At 33.2% G+C, this 15,636-nt stretch overlaps 1 protein-coding gene across 2 annotated transcripts in view; it reads left to right on the top strand.

The window, feature by feature from the left end:
- The window catches only part of LOC144979611 (aminopeptidase B-like), a 33,075-nt gene that overhangs the window by 9,315 nt on the left and 8,124 nt on the right, over positions 1–15,636 (top strand). For both annotated transcript variants that reach the window (XM_078926394.1, XM_078926392.1), the window contains exons 3-10: positions 554–672; positions 3,728–3,830; positions 5,607–5,812; positions 7,612–7,716; positions 9,908–10,120; positions 11,928–11,990; positions 13,304–13,423; positions 15,031–15,210. In XM_078926394.1, the coding sequence (XP_078782520.1) occupies positions 554–672; positions 3,728–3,830; positions 5,607–5,812; positions 7,612–7,716; positions 9,908–10,120; positions 11,928–11,990; positions 13,304–13,423; positions 15,031–15,210 (1,109 nt within the window). The remainder of the gene's footprint in view (positions 1–553; positions 673–3,727; positions 3,831–5,606; positions 5,813–7,611; positions 7,717–9,907; positions 10,121–11,927; positions 11,991–13,303; positions 13,424–15,030; positions 15,211–15,636) is intronic.

Below are 15,636 nucleotides of genomic sequence, written 5' to 3'. Positions count from 1 at the left end.
TATGTATTTTTTTTTTTTGAAACTATACAGATTTTGAATAGCAATAGTAAATTGATATAAAATACAAGATGCACATTGAGCTTTATTTTTTCTATTGAACACTGTCTTTTGGCATAATGCATTGCAACCCTTGGATAACGTCATTGCCTGGGATTGGAAAATTATGTCGTTATCCAGGGGTGTCGTTATTCTGGGATTTTCAAGATGGCGGAAAAAGGGGGTGTGAAGGGACCCATGAGTACATAAAAGTGCAATACATGGACCAGTGCCTGAGAGAAGACATGTCCTGTATTATCATTGTTTTGATCTTAAAGAATACTTGAATGCCGTTTAACAAAACTAAGAATAAATCAAGAAAATCAAGTGCCAATATGATAATACCGCACGAAAACACAGATGCACATTATCAAGATTTCTACATTGTTCTTTGTTTATAATTTTGTAAACAATCCTATCAAGGATTTTTAAAATTTGTTTTACACTTCATGGACAATGAATCACTAACTCAGTTCTATTTATTTGTATGTTTCGTCTTTTGAAAAAATATCACCAGTTAATCTTGATGTTCATGAGTGTATGTTCTTTAAAGAAGCAAGAGACAAGTCTTCTGGAAAACTCATTCCTTTTGCAGTTCGTGCATTTGCTGCCTATGGAAGCCATATGGTGATGGAGGTATGTAGAAGAGGTCTCAATTTTAGCCAGATTCATTGAAATTCCGAGATTATCACCAAAAAAATGTTTTACTTGTATTATTATTATTATTATTATTATTATTATTATTATTATTATTATTATTATTATTATTATATATATTATTATTATTATTATTTATATCTATCATCATCATCATCATCATCATCATTATTATTATTATTATTATTATTATTATCGTAGTGTTTTTATGCACCTTCGTTGACGGTGTATTTTAAGGGATCGTTTTTATACACCTCCGTCATTCATGTGCATCCCACCTAATTTCATCAGTGATATTGTGTTTCTGTATTTAGACATGGCGAAAGTTATATTGTTTTTGTTAATAGATTTATATAAAAATAATAATAATCTAAATAATCGAAATATAAAACCAGAAAATAGAAGTTGCAGTGAAGGTAAAATATTGTTTTAGAAAGACCTTATTAAATGTGATGAACAGTCAGGTGGCGGGTGGTTGGATGGGAGCATCACGTTTGAATCATATACCTATGATGTTCGCATGGGTGTACGATCCGATAGTGATGTCGTTTCTTCTTCTCTTTACTAGCCTATCCTGCTTCTTTGGTTTGTGATTGTATTTTTGACAGGGGATATTTTTTTTCCTGTAAATCCTCTGCCTGTTTGTTCTTGGTTATTTATAATTTAGCTTATGATATCTTTAGGTTATGCTTTTGATTGACATTTGTACTATTTTTGTTAGATTGCTTGTTTTTTTGTTTCAGCGGTCTCTCATATAACCTCAATTGTGTTGGAAGAGACCTAAAGCAACAAACAAAAAAAACAGTCAGGTGGCTCTGTAGCGCAGTGGACAAGCTACAGACTTTAACCTTGAAAGTACTGGGTTCGATTCCCATTGTAGACATTTTTTTTGTTTACTTTATTGAGAAAGACATCATTTTTGTTTGTTTGTCTTTTTCGTCTTTTTTTTTTTGTTGTTGTTGTTTTTCAAAAACTTTTTATCATGTTTAAAAAAAAACTTCGATTTTAATTTTCTAAAATTATTTATTTATTTGAGATCAGTATTTGTGTGCCATGTTTCTCTTTACCTTTGATTTTTAAAATTATTGTTATTATTCTTTAATATATTACCATTGTATAAGCGTACATCGGTAATCACTAAGCAGAGTGCTAAACTAGTCTATATGCAGCAATATTTTCATTAATTAACCATCACCACCAACGGAGGTGCATAAAATCGGTGCGTTTTTTGTACACCTCCAGTGGAGGTGCATCATCATCATCATCATCACCATCATCATCATCATTATCACCATCATTATCATCATCATCATCATCATCATCATCATCATCATCATCATCATCATCATCATCATCATTATCATCATCATCATCATCATCATCATTATTATTATTATTATTATTATTATTATTATTATTATTATTATTATTATTATGATTATTACTATTATTATTATTATTATTGTTATTATTATTATTATTATTATTATTATTATTATTATTATTATTATTATTATTATTGTTATTATTATTATTATTATTATCACCATCATCATTATTACTAAACTATTGCTTGCTTGTGTTTAATCGTTTCAAAACAGTATTATGAAAGGGTGTTTAAAATTCAATTTTGAGCTTGACATAAAATTTGAATGAAAATAAATGCATGTTTTGAGGAGAGGGAATTTTCTCATTTAACCTTCAAAAGAATTGAATCTCCTTATTCAGTTAATTGGAATTTTCTTTGTCTAGTTCACGCTGACATAAAATCCGATAAACACAGTGGGAGGCATTTTATAATTTCAAAGTATTGCTGTTTAGATTTTTGGCAAGGCTTCCTATTGATTTAAGGATATTTTGTAACTATATATTTGCTTATAAATATTTTAAACTTCTTTAATACTACCATGACTGGAACTTGAATAGCACCAGACGAATTCAAATCAATAATTTTAGAAATGTTTATTGTTGTGGGGGGAAACGTGTATAATGTGTCGTAAACAGGAAATTCATTTTTGCTCATGGGTAATTAAATTTTCAATAGCAAATTTTTCAAAAGAATTGTGCAATCAATAGCTGTTTATTCTGTTGTGAATCAATATCAAGCAAAGATTGCAAACATTCATTGTGCATTTACCTTTTTAGGTCATGGTTTTTCTCCTACTTAATTTTTGTTAAAATTTTTTTAGAAAATTCTAAAAAATAATTTGGGTGATTTTTATTTTGTGGTTAACCCTTCATATGGGGGTCCCGATAGCTCAGTTGGTAGAACACTCACTTCACACGCAATGGGACCATAATCGATCCTGGATACAGTCGAGATTTTCTCTGCCCCCTTGTCCACTCAGCAGTGATTGGATAGCTGGGTCTGTTAGAGATGGTGGGAAGTAGTGTCCTGGCACTTAAAAAATTATAAATATTAACACATTGGTAAGATATAAAGGCAATTGTCATCAATTGAACTCATCTCATCAATCATAAATACCCATAAAGGTCATGCCTAATATTTTTCTGCCGTCGATCTGTTTTTTTTAGTAATGTATTTATGTTTTCATTATTTTTTGTTGTTGGCTGAAGAAGGGTTTTGAGCCCGAAATGTTCCATGTTATTTTGCCCTTTTTTTTTTTGAAGTTGTGTTCATTTTTTAAATTGCTTTTTTACTCCATCCCTTGCTGTATTAATCAGATATATCTTTTGTGTTACAGCAACATATTTGTCAGCCCCGGCTAGAATCTCCTCCTTTTTACAAAATTACATTCCCCCCAATGAATGTATTGCAGTGAGAGAGTTCATGTGTGATGGAACATACAGGTGCAGAAGTTATCTGGAGTATCAATAACGATTCATCACCTCAATTGCTATAAGGGTGGGGATTAATGCAGTAAAACTGGGACTTATAGCAATCGTTCGAAATACCTCCTTTTTAAAACTTTTGGTCACCATCAGCTCTGCATTATGGAAACAGGATCTTATTTTCTGAAATATTTATCAGCTTTGTTTGGTTTTTCTTTATTAATTTAATTTGTTTTATCAGCTTCCAAGTTCAAAGAGCTGCAATGAAGAGTTTGTGGTATCCATCACTTACATTTCCACACCAAGCCCTGGCGTGTGCTGGCTCAATCCTTCGCAGACTTTAGGTATGGATGGCATTTAATTCCAACAATATACAGTTATGGTAATAAATCATGTTTATGGTACTGATTGAAGTAACAAACTTGATGTGATTTAATCAAGTGTGGTTTTGTGATCAGGTGAATTGATACTCGCCTTCAAACATTTAGGTCCCTGATTTAATCCCATAGTAAGCTGTACAAAGTAAAAGTTCTTTACTCATATTAATTCACCATAAATGGTAAAGTGAGTATCTGACCAGTTACAGCATGTCTGTCGAAACAAAACAAAAATTGCATTATCGTGCTAGAGGTGTCATGTCTCATCCTACATGTTAAGTGTTGTTGTTGGCTTAGGACCCCTTGTAAAAATGTTTGAGTACATTTAGTTAGTTGATCTTGAGCTACTTAACAGCTCAAGTAATTTTTTTTTTTTTGGGTTTTAAACAAAAAAGAAAATTTTCTTTCTTTTTTTTTTTTTCTTTTAAGTTCAGAGAAAATAAATATTTCTTGTATTAATTGGGTTTGACACCTTTAACTTGACAAAGATAGTGGGCACAATGATCCATCAATATAAGACAACAATCCCAATGTTTTGATTGGGGTTTTTATTTTGTCTTTGTATTTTTGGTGGGTTGGCGGAGGGGTTGGTTTTGGGGTTTTTTAAGTGTACAATACGAGGTGTGCAGGGAAATGAACTCTTTTTATCTCTTCTAACATACTATGAAAATCTAATAAGGCATGAAGCAGTGCCAGACAAATGAGAAAGGAAAATAAAAGAAGAAAAAATCAGATCAGCTTGCTTTGACTGGGGATTGATTGTCAGACCTCCTGATTACCTGATGTATATTTTTATCCATCATTCATGAGTTTTTATTTTCTTGTCCTCTATTGAGATGACTTGATTTTACTTTTACATGTTCCATGTTGTGTTCTTTGCATCGCGAAAGACAGTCATACGAAGGATGGTGTGTGGATTGTTTTTGCTTTATTTTTGTTTTGTTTTTTTTTTGTTTGTTTTGTTTTTTTGTTTTGTTTTGTTTTGTTTTTTTGTTTGTTGTTTTTTTTTTTTTTTGGGGGGGGGGATGAGGGGGGGTTGTTTCGTGTGTGTGTATATATATATATATATATATATATATATATATATATATATATATATATATTATATATATATATATATTGAATCGTGTTTGATACAAATATGGTACGAAAAGTGCTCGACATGCAGTAATGGAGCGAATTATTATTGTTATTTAAAATATTTACCACAATGTTTGAGGCAGTCTACATTAATGTTTCAGGCTTAATTTGCCATCGTCAGGACTGAGTTGTTTTGTTGACTGTTGTTGTTTCTTGAAGTGGTTCCGGTTTAAAGTTGCTTAACAAGAATTTACGCCGATGGGGACACTTTCCGTACATCTCACTTTTCATGTTGAGTGTGGCTTCATGAGGGTGTTTGATTATAGTATATTTCTCTTCCAGGCATAAGCTACATTGTTTTGATGTTGGTGTGTATCCTGTTGCTTTAGATAAAATTTTCCATGAAATGTTGTGGTCTAGTTTGTTGTCTTTTAATTTCCAAATATGTTCGCTGAGTTTTGTGGATGTTTTTTTGTTAGTGTTTCTAAATGTTGAGGTGTGGAGGTTGTATCTTGTTTTATATATATATATATATATATATATATATATATATATATATATATATATATATATATATATATATATATATTGTAACAGTTTAAGTAATCACTCTTGAAGTGGATCCTGTGTAAAAATATGATACGTTTATTTTGCCGTCCACAGACAAAACCCATCCATTCCTTTACACACAAGGTCAAGCTGTTATGAACAGATGTTTGTTCCCCTGTCAGGACACACCTGCTGTCAAGGCTACCTATACAGCCACAGTCAAGGTCCCTAAAGGGTTCAAGGCCATTATGAGTGCCAACCACAGCTCATTTGGAGAAGTGGAGAATATTTCTGGTGACAAGGATTGCTTTCATTTCAAGGTTGTAGACCATTTTAGAAACCTTGTTTCATATTGACATTTACTCATCATCTCCTTTTATTTCTCATAATGTCCTGGCTTGCTGTCCACTTTTGTTTGTTTTTTTTTTTTTTTGCACGTTTTAGATTTTGTTTATATTTTCCATGAGTCACTTTATTTTGGATGATGTAAAAACATATCGTTTGGAGAGGAAAAAAATCTTATTTCTCTCGGAACCTAGTCATAGGGGTATTTAGAAGAACATGGCAACGGGTTAACTCGCAAAAGAAGCATTTAGTCAATAAATGCCCTAGAGGCATAAAAATTCCTCATCTTAACTTGAAATAGAGTGGTCTCTGTTTATAAGCACAGCCCTCTGTAAATCAAGCAGAGAGTGCTTAAAGCCGGATCTTGCTTTTAAAAAGAAGATTCAGATTATTTTTTTTTAGCTAAACCTCTGTTCAATGCTCATATTACAGTAAAAATAACGTTTTCCTCTGGGTTTCTCTAGGCATACAGGCCTGCCTACTATAACGAAAAAATGTAACATTTAACCATTGTAGGGTAAATTGTTTATTTAAGTTAACTATAGCGACTACAAATTTTCATCACCAAAAAATGCTACAGTGAATGACATAATCAGTCGGATGGTGAAAAGGTTTGAACTGAGATATTGCCAAGTTTAGTTAGAAGGTCATTTTTTACATCATCGGGAAATATCAAAGCTTAATTTCACTTTTAAATATTTTTTACAGCTAGTCAAGTTGAAAAAGTATGAAATTTGAGAAAATTTGCTGGATACCTTTCCCATACATCTGACCATAACTTCTTGATAAACCACCCGATTTACCTCAAATAAAGATTAAAATGCTCTGGGGAGCATATCTTTCAGAAAAAAAATAAATTTTTTAATGCAAATCCAAAATTTTCACCTTCCAACTGATTATGTCATTGACACAAATTACGAATTTTGATATTTTCAAATAGGCAGGTCTGTATATAATGGTAATCACTCGGTCGCAGGCCTGAAATTGTCATAGATCCATTAAAAAGTAACTGTTAGCTTTTATTATAGTTGAAATCAAGAGTCAAGTGAAGACCGAAGTGATTGGAGGCAGTTGGCTCTCAATATGTACAATAATGTTTCAATGGCTAACCAGACTGTGGGATTGGTAACAGGAAACATAGTCAATGTCCAATTGCTGGGTGAGGTTCCTGACCTCCCATAGTGGGCAGGTAGGCACTTACTGTGCTTTCTATCCCCCTGTATCTGTTTTCCAAAATGCTTTCTGTCTTTATCTTGGAATGAGATTTCTTGGTTTTGTCCTGGTCCTGGCCTGATACTCTGGATGAGAGGGAAACAGTCAAATCTATAGTTAGTTTTGGGAGATGATATTTTACCTTGTAAACCATCTCTCTGTTATGCACTGTATTATGTTTTGTTTACATATTATATATGATTTGTAAACATTTGAGTGTATTCCTCTTAGTGGGGACCTGTGCTTGTGTCTGAATGAATTTTTAGGTGATCTCAAACTAAGTACTTTGATAGTGTGCTCTTGGAATGTACATCTGTTTCCTATTTTAACCAATTCCCCTTTGTCTTATCTTTTCTTGGGTGCTTTAATTGTAATTCTAGAACTTTTTACTATCTCATTTTCTTCCTTTTGCTGGCGCTGATATGACCTTAATGTGTTGCAAGTGCCCTAAAACCCTTAAAAACAAAGTCAATGTCCAATTGAATTCTCAAAATTAAACCCTTCATCCACCTACAAATAAAAAGGGGAATCAACAGCTTCTATCATTTATCTGTCTGGCTAGATGACTGTTCCCATTCCAGCCTACCTAATCGCACTGGCTGTTGGAAACCTTGAGTGTGCCAATATTGGTCCACGCAGTGCTGTCTATGCAGAACCCACCATGTTGGTGAGTAGATGGATTTAAGGAATAACTATTATGTAGCAATGTTAAATTTTTATATTTAATGATTTTTCAGACATTGTTTATTGTGTTACCATTTAATATTGTTTTTGTCTGTTGAAGAAGGGTCCCGATAGCTCAGTAGGTAGAGCACTCACTATCCAAGCAAAATAACCAAGATCGATCCCGGGTGCAGTCGAGATTTTTTTCTGACACCCCCCACCCCCCCTGTCCATCCAGTAGTGAATTGGTAGCTAAGTCTGTTAGATTTGGTGGAAAGTACTTTGCGATAGACTAGTGTCCTGTCCTAAGGATTACAAGCAAATATTATAGTCCATTTCATGCTATAGGAACTGGGATAAACTCCAGCTCCATGGGCCCAATGGCTTTGAAGGACTACTTACTTTGTCTGTTGAAAAAGGGGTTTAGCTTCAAGCATCCCTCACTACATATTTTGTCCTTGTTTGAAGCAGCTTATTTTCTATCCATGTTTTTATGATCCACAACTTCTGGAATTGTTATATTCCTTTCCCGTGCAGACAGTCTTAAAACAGATAAAAGTGCCTAAAATAACATTATTTTCATGGTTTGGGATTTTCAGTTGTATTTATAGTCTTACCGCTAGGAGACTCCACAAAGTTTTACGTTTCGTTGTTTTCATGTGATTAAGATTGTCAGGAGTCCATCAAAGCCATTCATATCCATGAAGGTGGGATCAGCCCTGGTTTCTGTGGTGTTTTGACAATTTTCCGTATAATTATGGAATTCAGTATGTTATATTATAAACCCTCAGTATATTTTCCAGTCACCTGTTAAACGAGTAAAAAATATAAAGAAAGTAAGTACATAATGTCTTTTTACTGGAGTTCAGCTCTCCGAAAGAAAATGTGTTTGCGTAAAATTTCAGTAAATTTTTACTTCCTGAATTGGCAACCCTGTAATATACTGTTTGTTACACAATGAATAAGATGCGTCTATCTCAAAATTTAACACCCAGCCAATTAGTCACTGCTGGGTGGTCAGAGAATGTTGCATGTGAAATGCCTTTTCTCAGGTCATACTAAGATTAAAATGTCTAAACACAGGTTGGAGCCCTCAGCCCTAATTTAGGCAGTGTTGTGAGTACCTTTACACTACAGTGACATACCAATCAATTTTGTATTTTGTGTGAGCCTTTTTATCATGCAGTATCCAATTAATGTGCTCAAACTGTTATACAAGGGACCCCAACAAGTCAACAGCCACAAGACGCCTGTTGGGTGCTGTTACAATGTTGAGATATTTTTTTTTGACTGAGACAGTGCTGTTACCATTGTTCGTACTCATTTTACACCCGAATATTGTGAGAGAATGTGAGTATAGAGGCTTTGCAGTGGATTTATCTTTCCCCCGCTACCTTTCCACCACCACAATGGGACTCAAACCAGGGACCTATCGATTAGAAGACGAGTGTCACACTAGAAGACAAAGCCACTGAATTATGGGGTTGTAGAGAGGGTGGTTACAGTATACCTACCCATAATGCTTTATTTTGCATCACATTTATTAGAAGAAGAATATCCCAAGTTTTGCCCTTGGGTGCTATTTATTTCATCTTATCCTGCCTTTTATGATGAAACTATGAATTTGGTATTCCCCCTTGTTTCGGAATGCTTTATGAAACATAAACTAATAATGATAAATAATGATCATAATAATAAATGTAATGATAATAATGGTAATAATAATGATGATAAAAGTAAAAATTATTATTATTATTATTATTATTATTATTATTATTATTATTATTATTATTATTATTATTATTATTATTATTATATTATTATTATTATTATTATTTTTATTATTTATAATTTTATTATTATTATTATTATTATTATTATTATTATTATTATTATTATTATTATTATTATTATTATTATTATTATTATTATTATTATTATTATATTATTTTAATAATGATGAGGATGGTGATGATGATGATGATGATGATGATATTGATAATAATAATAATAATAATAATAATAATAATAATAATAATGATAATAATAGTAGTAGTATTATTATAATAATAATAATAAGAATAATAATAATAAGAATAATAATAATAACAATGATGATAAACTTTATGCATTCGAAAAATGGAAATTTGCGTAAAAATTCAGTTTATTGATATATATATTGTGTTTCCTCTCAGTCGAGAGCCCAGGCAGAGTTTGATGGAGTCGTGGAAGACTACCTGAAGGCCGGAGAGCAGCTGTTCGGAGATTATGTGTGGGGTCGTTATGACATTCTCATCATGCCACCATCATTCCCATTTGGGGGCATGGAGAACCCATGTCTGACTTTTGTAACCCCTTGCATTGTGGTGGGGGATAAGTCATTGACAGATGTGGTCATTCATGAGATTGTAAGTATAGGGGCTTACCCAGAGATATTAAAAAATTTAGTAGGATAAAATAGATATCTTGATATGTGACCCCCTACTCATTCTAGTCAGAGTCCAAGTAATAGGCACTGGACTACAGGCGTGGTTGTTGTCTCCGAACTTATTTATCAAATTATCAAATTGATAGAGTTATATTTGATTTTTATCATCTTGTGCTCTGTAGGAACTTATTATATAATTCTCTTGTTGTCTTTTGGACTAATTCTTATCCTTGTGAGTACTTCTCGACAAAATATGTCAGACAATTGAAAATACGTATTTGCCAATATCATCATTCACTTGCCACACTCTGTGCCCTTCGACCACCCTTGCCCCACCCTCCACCATCATGTGATCTGTCTTTCATTAAACCCAGGAAGCGAGGTCAGAAAGGTGGAACAAAGGCAAAATCAAACAGACATTCTTTTTTACCATCAGTAATCAGTGGAATTGTGAGATCAATATATAACAAAATAGATGAACTCAGTGCTTTAGCCAAATATTCTAATGACTATTACACTGCTTCAATAGTAACCTTAACTGAGACATGGCTAAATAGTAACACACCAAGTGAATGTTTCGAATTAGACAACTATACATTGTTTCGTGGTGACAGGACTGGAGCAAGGAAAACAACCGGGGGAGGAGTGATTATATATGTCAATAAACTGTGGTGTCCCCCAAACATCACATCTGTGAAGATTAATCACTGTGACAACAACGTCGAACTTTTATCATTAAACAAATATGACCTAAACCAATCAAGCGCCACACCAGACACACCATAAGTAATTTCAAGACATTTGAGAAGAAGATTGTGATTGATTGTGTCAAAAGCAGAAGATGGGTCAAGCAATTTCTGCAAAGAGCATGAACCACTTTCTGTAACAGAGATAAGATTTGCGGGTGGTTGGATGGGAGCATCACCCTTGAATCGTATACCTATGATGTTCGCATGGGTGTACGATCCGATAGTGATGTCGTTTCTTCTTCTCTTTACTAGCCTATCCTGCTTCTTTGGTTTGTGATTGTATTTTTGACAGGGGATATTTTTTTTCCTGTAAATCCTCTGCCTGTTTGTTCTTGGTTATTTATAATTTAGCTTATGATATCTTTAGGTTATGATTTTGATTGACATTTGTACTATTTTTGTTAGATTGCTTGTTTTTTTGTTTCAGCGGTCTCTCATATAACCTCAATTGTGTTGGAAGAGACCTAAAGCAACAAACAAACAAAAAAAAAAGAGATAAGATTTTAGAGAGAAATGGAAGATTAGAGAGAAGGCAATAGATATAATGATATCGGTGCAAGATTACAGATTTACCCTGATTTCCGGCTTTGTGTAAATTGATTTTAATTTCTTTCCGGCATTTAGACGATCCCCGCACAATACTGACATGAAGCAGGAGGTCACTTTTAAGAATAAGTTTCAGGCTTTATGAATTTGTTGAAATTGGATTTCAAGCTTTTTTGGCCTACCCTACTTGTACCCTTGTTAGCGATAATTTTTGCTTTCAACGACAGAACACCTTTTTATTTATCTCATTTTGGCTATAATTTTTTTTTCTTATAGTATTTTGTCATAAAATTTTTTATTTGAGACAATATTAAGAATTGTTGACATGTTGGTGGTCATCTTAATCAATTGATTTTTGAAGTAAAAGATTTCTGACCAAAAGGGAGAAAAACAGGTGTTGTGTCAGTATAACTTATCATTGTAGACGTATCTGCTGATGTCCATGTGTAACACATAAACATTAAAATCTTTTTCAATGATTTAATTCAACAGAGTCACAGCTGGTTTGGTAATCTTGTAACTAATGCAAACTGGAGTGAGTTCTGGCTTAATGAGGTATTTTAGTATTATTTTATTCTTCATGGGTTTATTTTTATCTGCGAAACTGATAAAGAAATCTGGTTTAACGTCCTGATAATTACTACTACTAAAAAAAAAAATATATATATATATATAAAATTATAGCAAGTGCTTGAAAAAAAAGGATGATCAATTACATAGACACTATTAGATAATAGCTAAAACAGTCAGAATTATGCGCTTGGTAACATAGTGATGGAAAGTGTAAGAAAAACAAGGGATGTTACTATTTTACTCAAGTGTCATGCATAAGCACTACAACTATTTATTATAAGTGAGTTTTCTCTTTTCTTCATGAAATGACACCTTGTGATGGAATATTACCATTCAATATTAATATCCGGCCATGAATATTGCATCTGCTATTAGTGAGTGAAGCGCAAACTTCATTACCATAAAGTGTATTTATTTTCTAAAAAATTTAGCCATTTTAAAATTTAAAAGGGATTATATTTATTTTGTTAACTGTAGTGTGAAAGATTAGTTAGTGCCATGGAGACTCTTTTGACAGTAAATAAAGAGTAAAAATCGAGATTAATTCTAGTTTTTTTTTAATACTTGAATATTTTGGCCTAGCCATTTTCTTTTTACCAGCTTAATTTACAAACCATTTATTTATTGTCGAAGGGACGATTTAGATTGATATGTCTTTGAGATTTGTCAAGCCCTATTTTAATCAGCCTTTAAGTGAACCTGAAGAAAACAGTCTAAATCTAACTTCCAATTACATAATCCAAACATGTCAGTTATTCCAATTATTTCTAAACTTACTTTAGTTTTCAGGTTAAATTTTTTTTAATGTTAGAGGAAAATTCTTATTGAATTGAAAATGAGAATAAAAAATGTATTGATTTCTGTTTTGAAAAAATAATAAAAAGGAAGAGCAGCTGAAAAAAAAGATTTATGAATTATGAAGAAGCAATTTGTAGGAACTGAAATGCAAGGGGAAAATAATCAAAACTATTACCTGAAAGCATAATCTCACACATTCCTTTTTGTTCCTCGAGGAGCAAATGGAGCAAAGAATCTCTGCAAGTCAAGTGTCCGCCATACTGAACTGTCTTTTGCCTTCTTCTCTGCTGCCACCTTAGTGAGTTTTAGTATGGAACACCTCTTTGTCTGTTTTGGACTCCCAATCTTTGTGATCCTTGGGGGTTCTAGTTTAGAGATTGATGGGTGATGATGCTGCTCATCCGAATCATCTCAATTAAATTATAAGCAACTAAAGCCTGTTTATTTAGTTTAGGATTTTCTAGTAATTAATTTATCGTTTTTTATTTTTTTTAAAGGGTTTCACCATGTTTGCCCAGCGTCGTATTCAAGATGTGGTGATGGGAGAGGCTTTCAAATGTCTTGAGGCACAGACTGGACTGGCTTTGCTCAGAAGGCATGTGGATCAAGAGGGCAGTGTAAGTTAAATAATCATTGTCATTGTCTTCATCATTATTATCATCAACATTATCAACCGGTTTGAAGGTCATGAAAATTGGTTACTTATTTCCTCTAAACAGTGTCATATCAGGCTGATTAAAACTGTTCAAAATTTATTTTATGCACCAAAATCTATCAACCTTGTGTTGAGTTTTTGTGTTTTATTAAAGACAACGATTAAAATTTGTTAAACTGACAAAACTATAGGACATGTTGAGTTTTTTGTGTGTTTATTTTATTAAAGAGAACGATCAAAATTTGTTAAACTGACAAAACTATAGGACATGTTGAATTTTTTGTGTGTTTATTTTATTAAAGAGAACGATTAAAATTTGTTAAACTGACAAAACTATAGGACATGTTGAGTTTTTTGTGTGTTTATTTTATTAAAGAGAATGATTAAAATCTGTTTAACTGACAAAATCTTTAATTTCACATGTAATGACCAATCGTTTTACTGTTAAATCCATTTTGCTATTTGGTTAATTCAGATATAATACCGTTTGGAAGTTATGGGTGACATATGTTGTGAAAAGAGTTCCCAGAATATGGATGGTTGCGGTTTGGATACGATTATATCTCGTATAGGTTGGCAGGCAGAATGACTTGAGATACAAAATCATTTAGAAATGTTATGAATTGAGTTCCACGAAAATCCATGGTTGTGGTTTGGAGACGATATAATAATAACGATGATAATGTCACACACAGTTTGAAGGTCATGGCGACTTACACATCACTCAAAGTTCCTGGTTTATACACGTCTTCATTTATCATTGACCATGACCACATAGTATCGACACATGTAAGCAACAGACAGGCTTTTAGTTTACTATGTTTTGGGGAAATTGAAGTTAGGATCTTCTGGTTTCAGATTGATGGCATATTCTTTTCTAGTCTAAATATATGCTGACTGTCAATCAAAGATCCTCTTTCCTCGCTCTTTTACGTCCCATAATCTTAAGAATCTGCCAACTGTATACATCCTGCTACTAACTGAAACTAATAAAGTTATGCACCTTATGATTCAATATGTAAGCTTTTCATTATAAGTCCTCCAAAGGACTGGTCAAATCCCAGGAGTTTGGAACCGGAAAAGTAGAAGATGTGACGTCACCATTTCTCTACCCTATTCAGATCGTAAGTGTATTGCAACCACATGTTATCATCATATGATAGGTGGATATTCATTTAGCTCAGGGACCAACTCCCCCTCAATCTTGACAGAAAGTGTTCTCATAGGCCAGTTTTAAATTTTTCGCACCAGAAAAACAATTTACAAAAGATGATAGATGTCAAGTGGATTTTAACCTGAGAACACATTGAGAGCAGACCTTAAAAAGGACAACAAAGGGTATAGAATAAACAAGATTGACCCCCCACCCTATAATATGAATGACTACCATTAATAAACCTCAAGTCCCAAACCCAAGACTCCGAGGAATCGCGGGTCAAATGTGCATTGGTGTCATACTCGTCCCTGGCATGGGAAAGCCAATGGTTCTTAGAGGCTACTTTTTTAAAAAGATGATGACAAGATGAATTAACTAATATTTTATTTTTGTATGATTTATTTTCTTCTCAGGACCACCCTTTAACCAAATTGCGAGTGGAAATTGCCCCAGGAGTGGACCCTGATGATACTTATAATGAGACGCCGTATGAGAAAGGATACAGTTTTGTCTGCTACCTGCAGAGTCTGGTGGGAGATGTCAACACATTTGACAATTTCCTCAAAGCTTATGTCAAAAAATTTCAGTACAAGGTAAAAGAGTTGGAAGTATTACCCAGGATTGTTGTTTGTTTTGTTTTTAGGGTTTTACGGCGCTTGCAACACATTTAGGTCATATCAGCGCCAGTTGATAGGAAAACAATGGGATAGTAAAAAGTTCTAGAATTACAATTAAAGCACACAAGAAAAAGTAAGACAAAGGGAAATTGATTCAAATAGGTAACAGATGTAGATTCCAAGAGCACACTATCAGTGTACTTAGTTTGAGATCACTAAAAGTCTCATCCAGACACAAGCACAGGTCCCCACTAAGAGGAATACACTCAAATGTTTTACGAATCAATATAATACAGTGCATAATAGAGAGATGAATAACAAGGAGAAAAAATATCATCTCCCAACACTAACTATACATTTGACTGTTTCCCTCCCAGCCAGGGTATGCGGCCAGAGCCAGGG

Source organism: Berghia stephanieae, chromosome 9 (assembly GCF_034508935.2).
Source record: "Berghia stephanieae isolate SIO BIC M18660-M18661 chromosome 9, UCSD_Bste_1.3, whole genome shotgun sequence".
Taxonomy (NCBI): Eukaryota; Metazoa; Mollusca; class Gastropoda; order Nudibranchia; family Aeolidiidae; genus Berghia; species Berghia stephanieae.
This window is presented reverse-complemented; position numbering and strand designations above follow the sequence as displayed.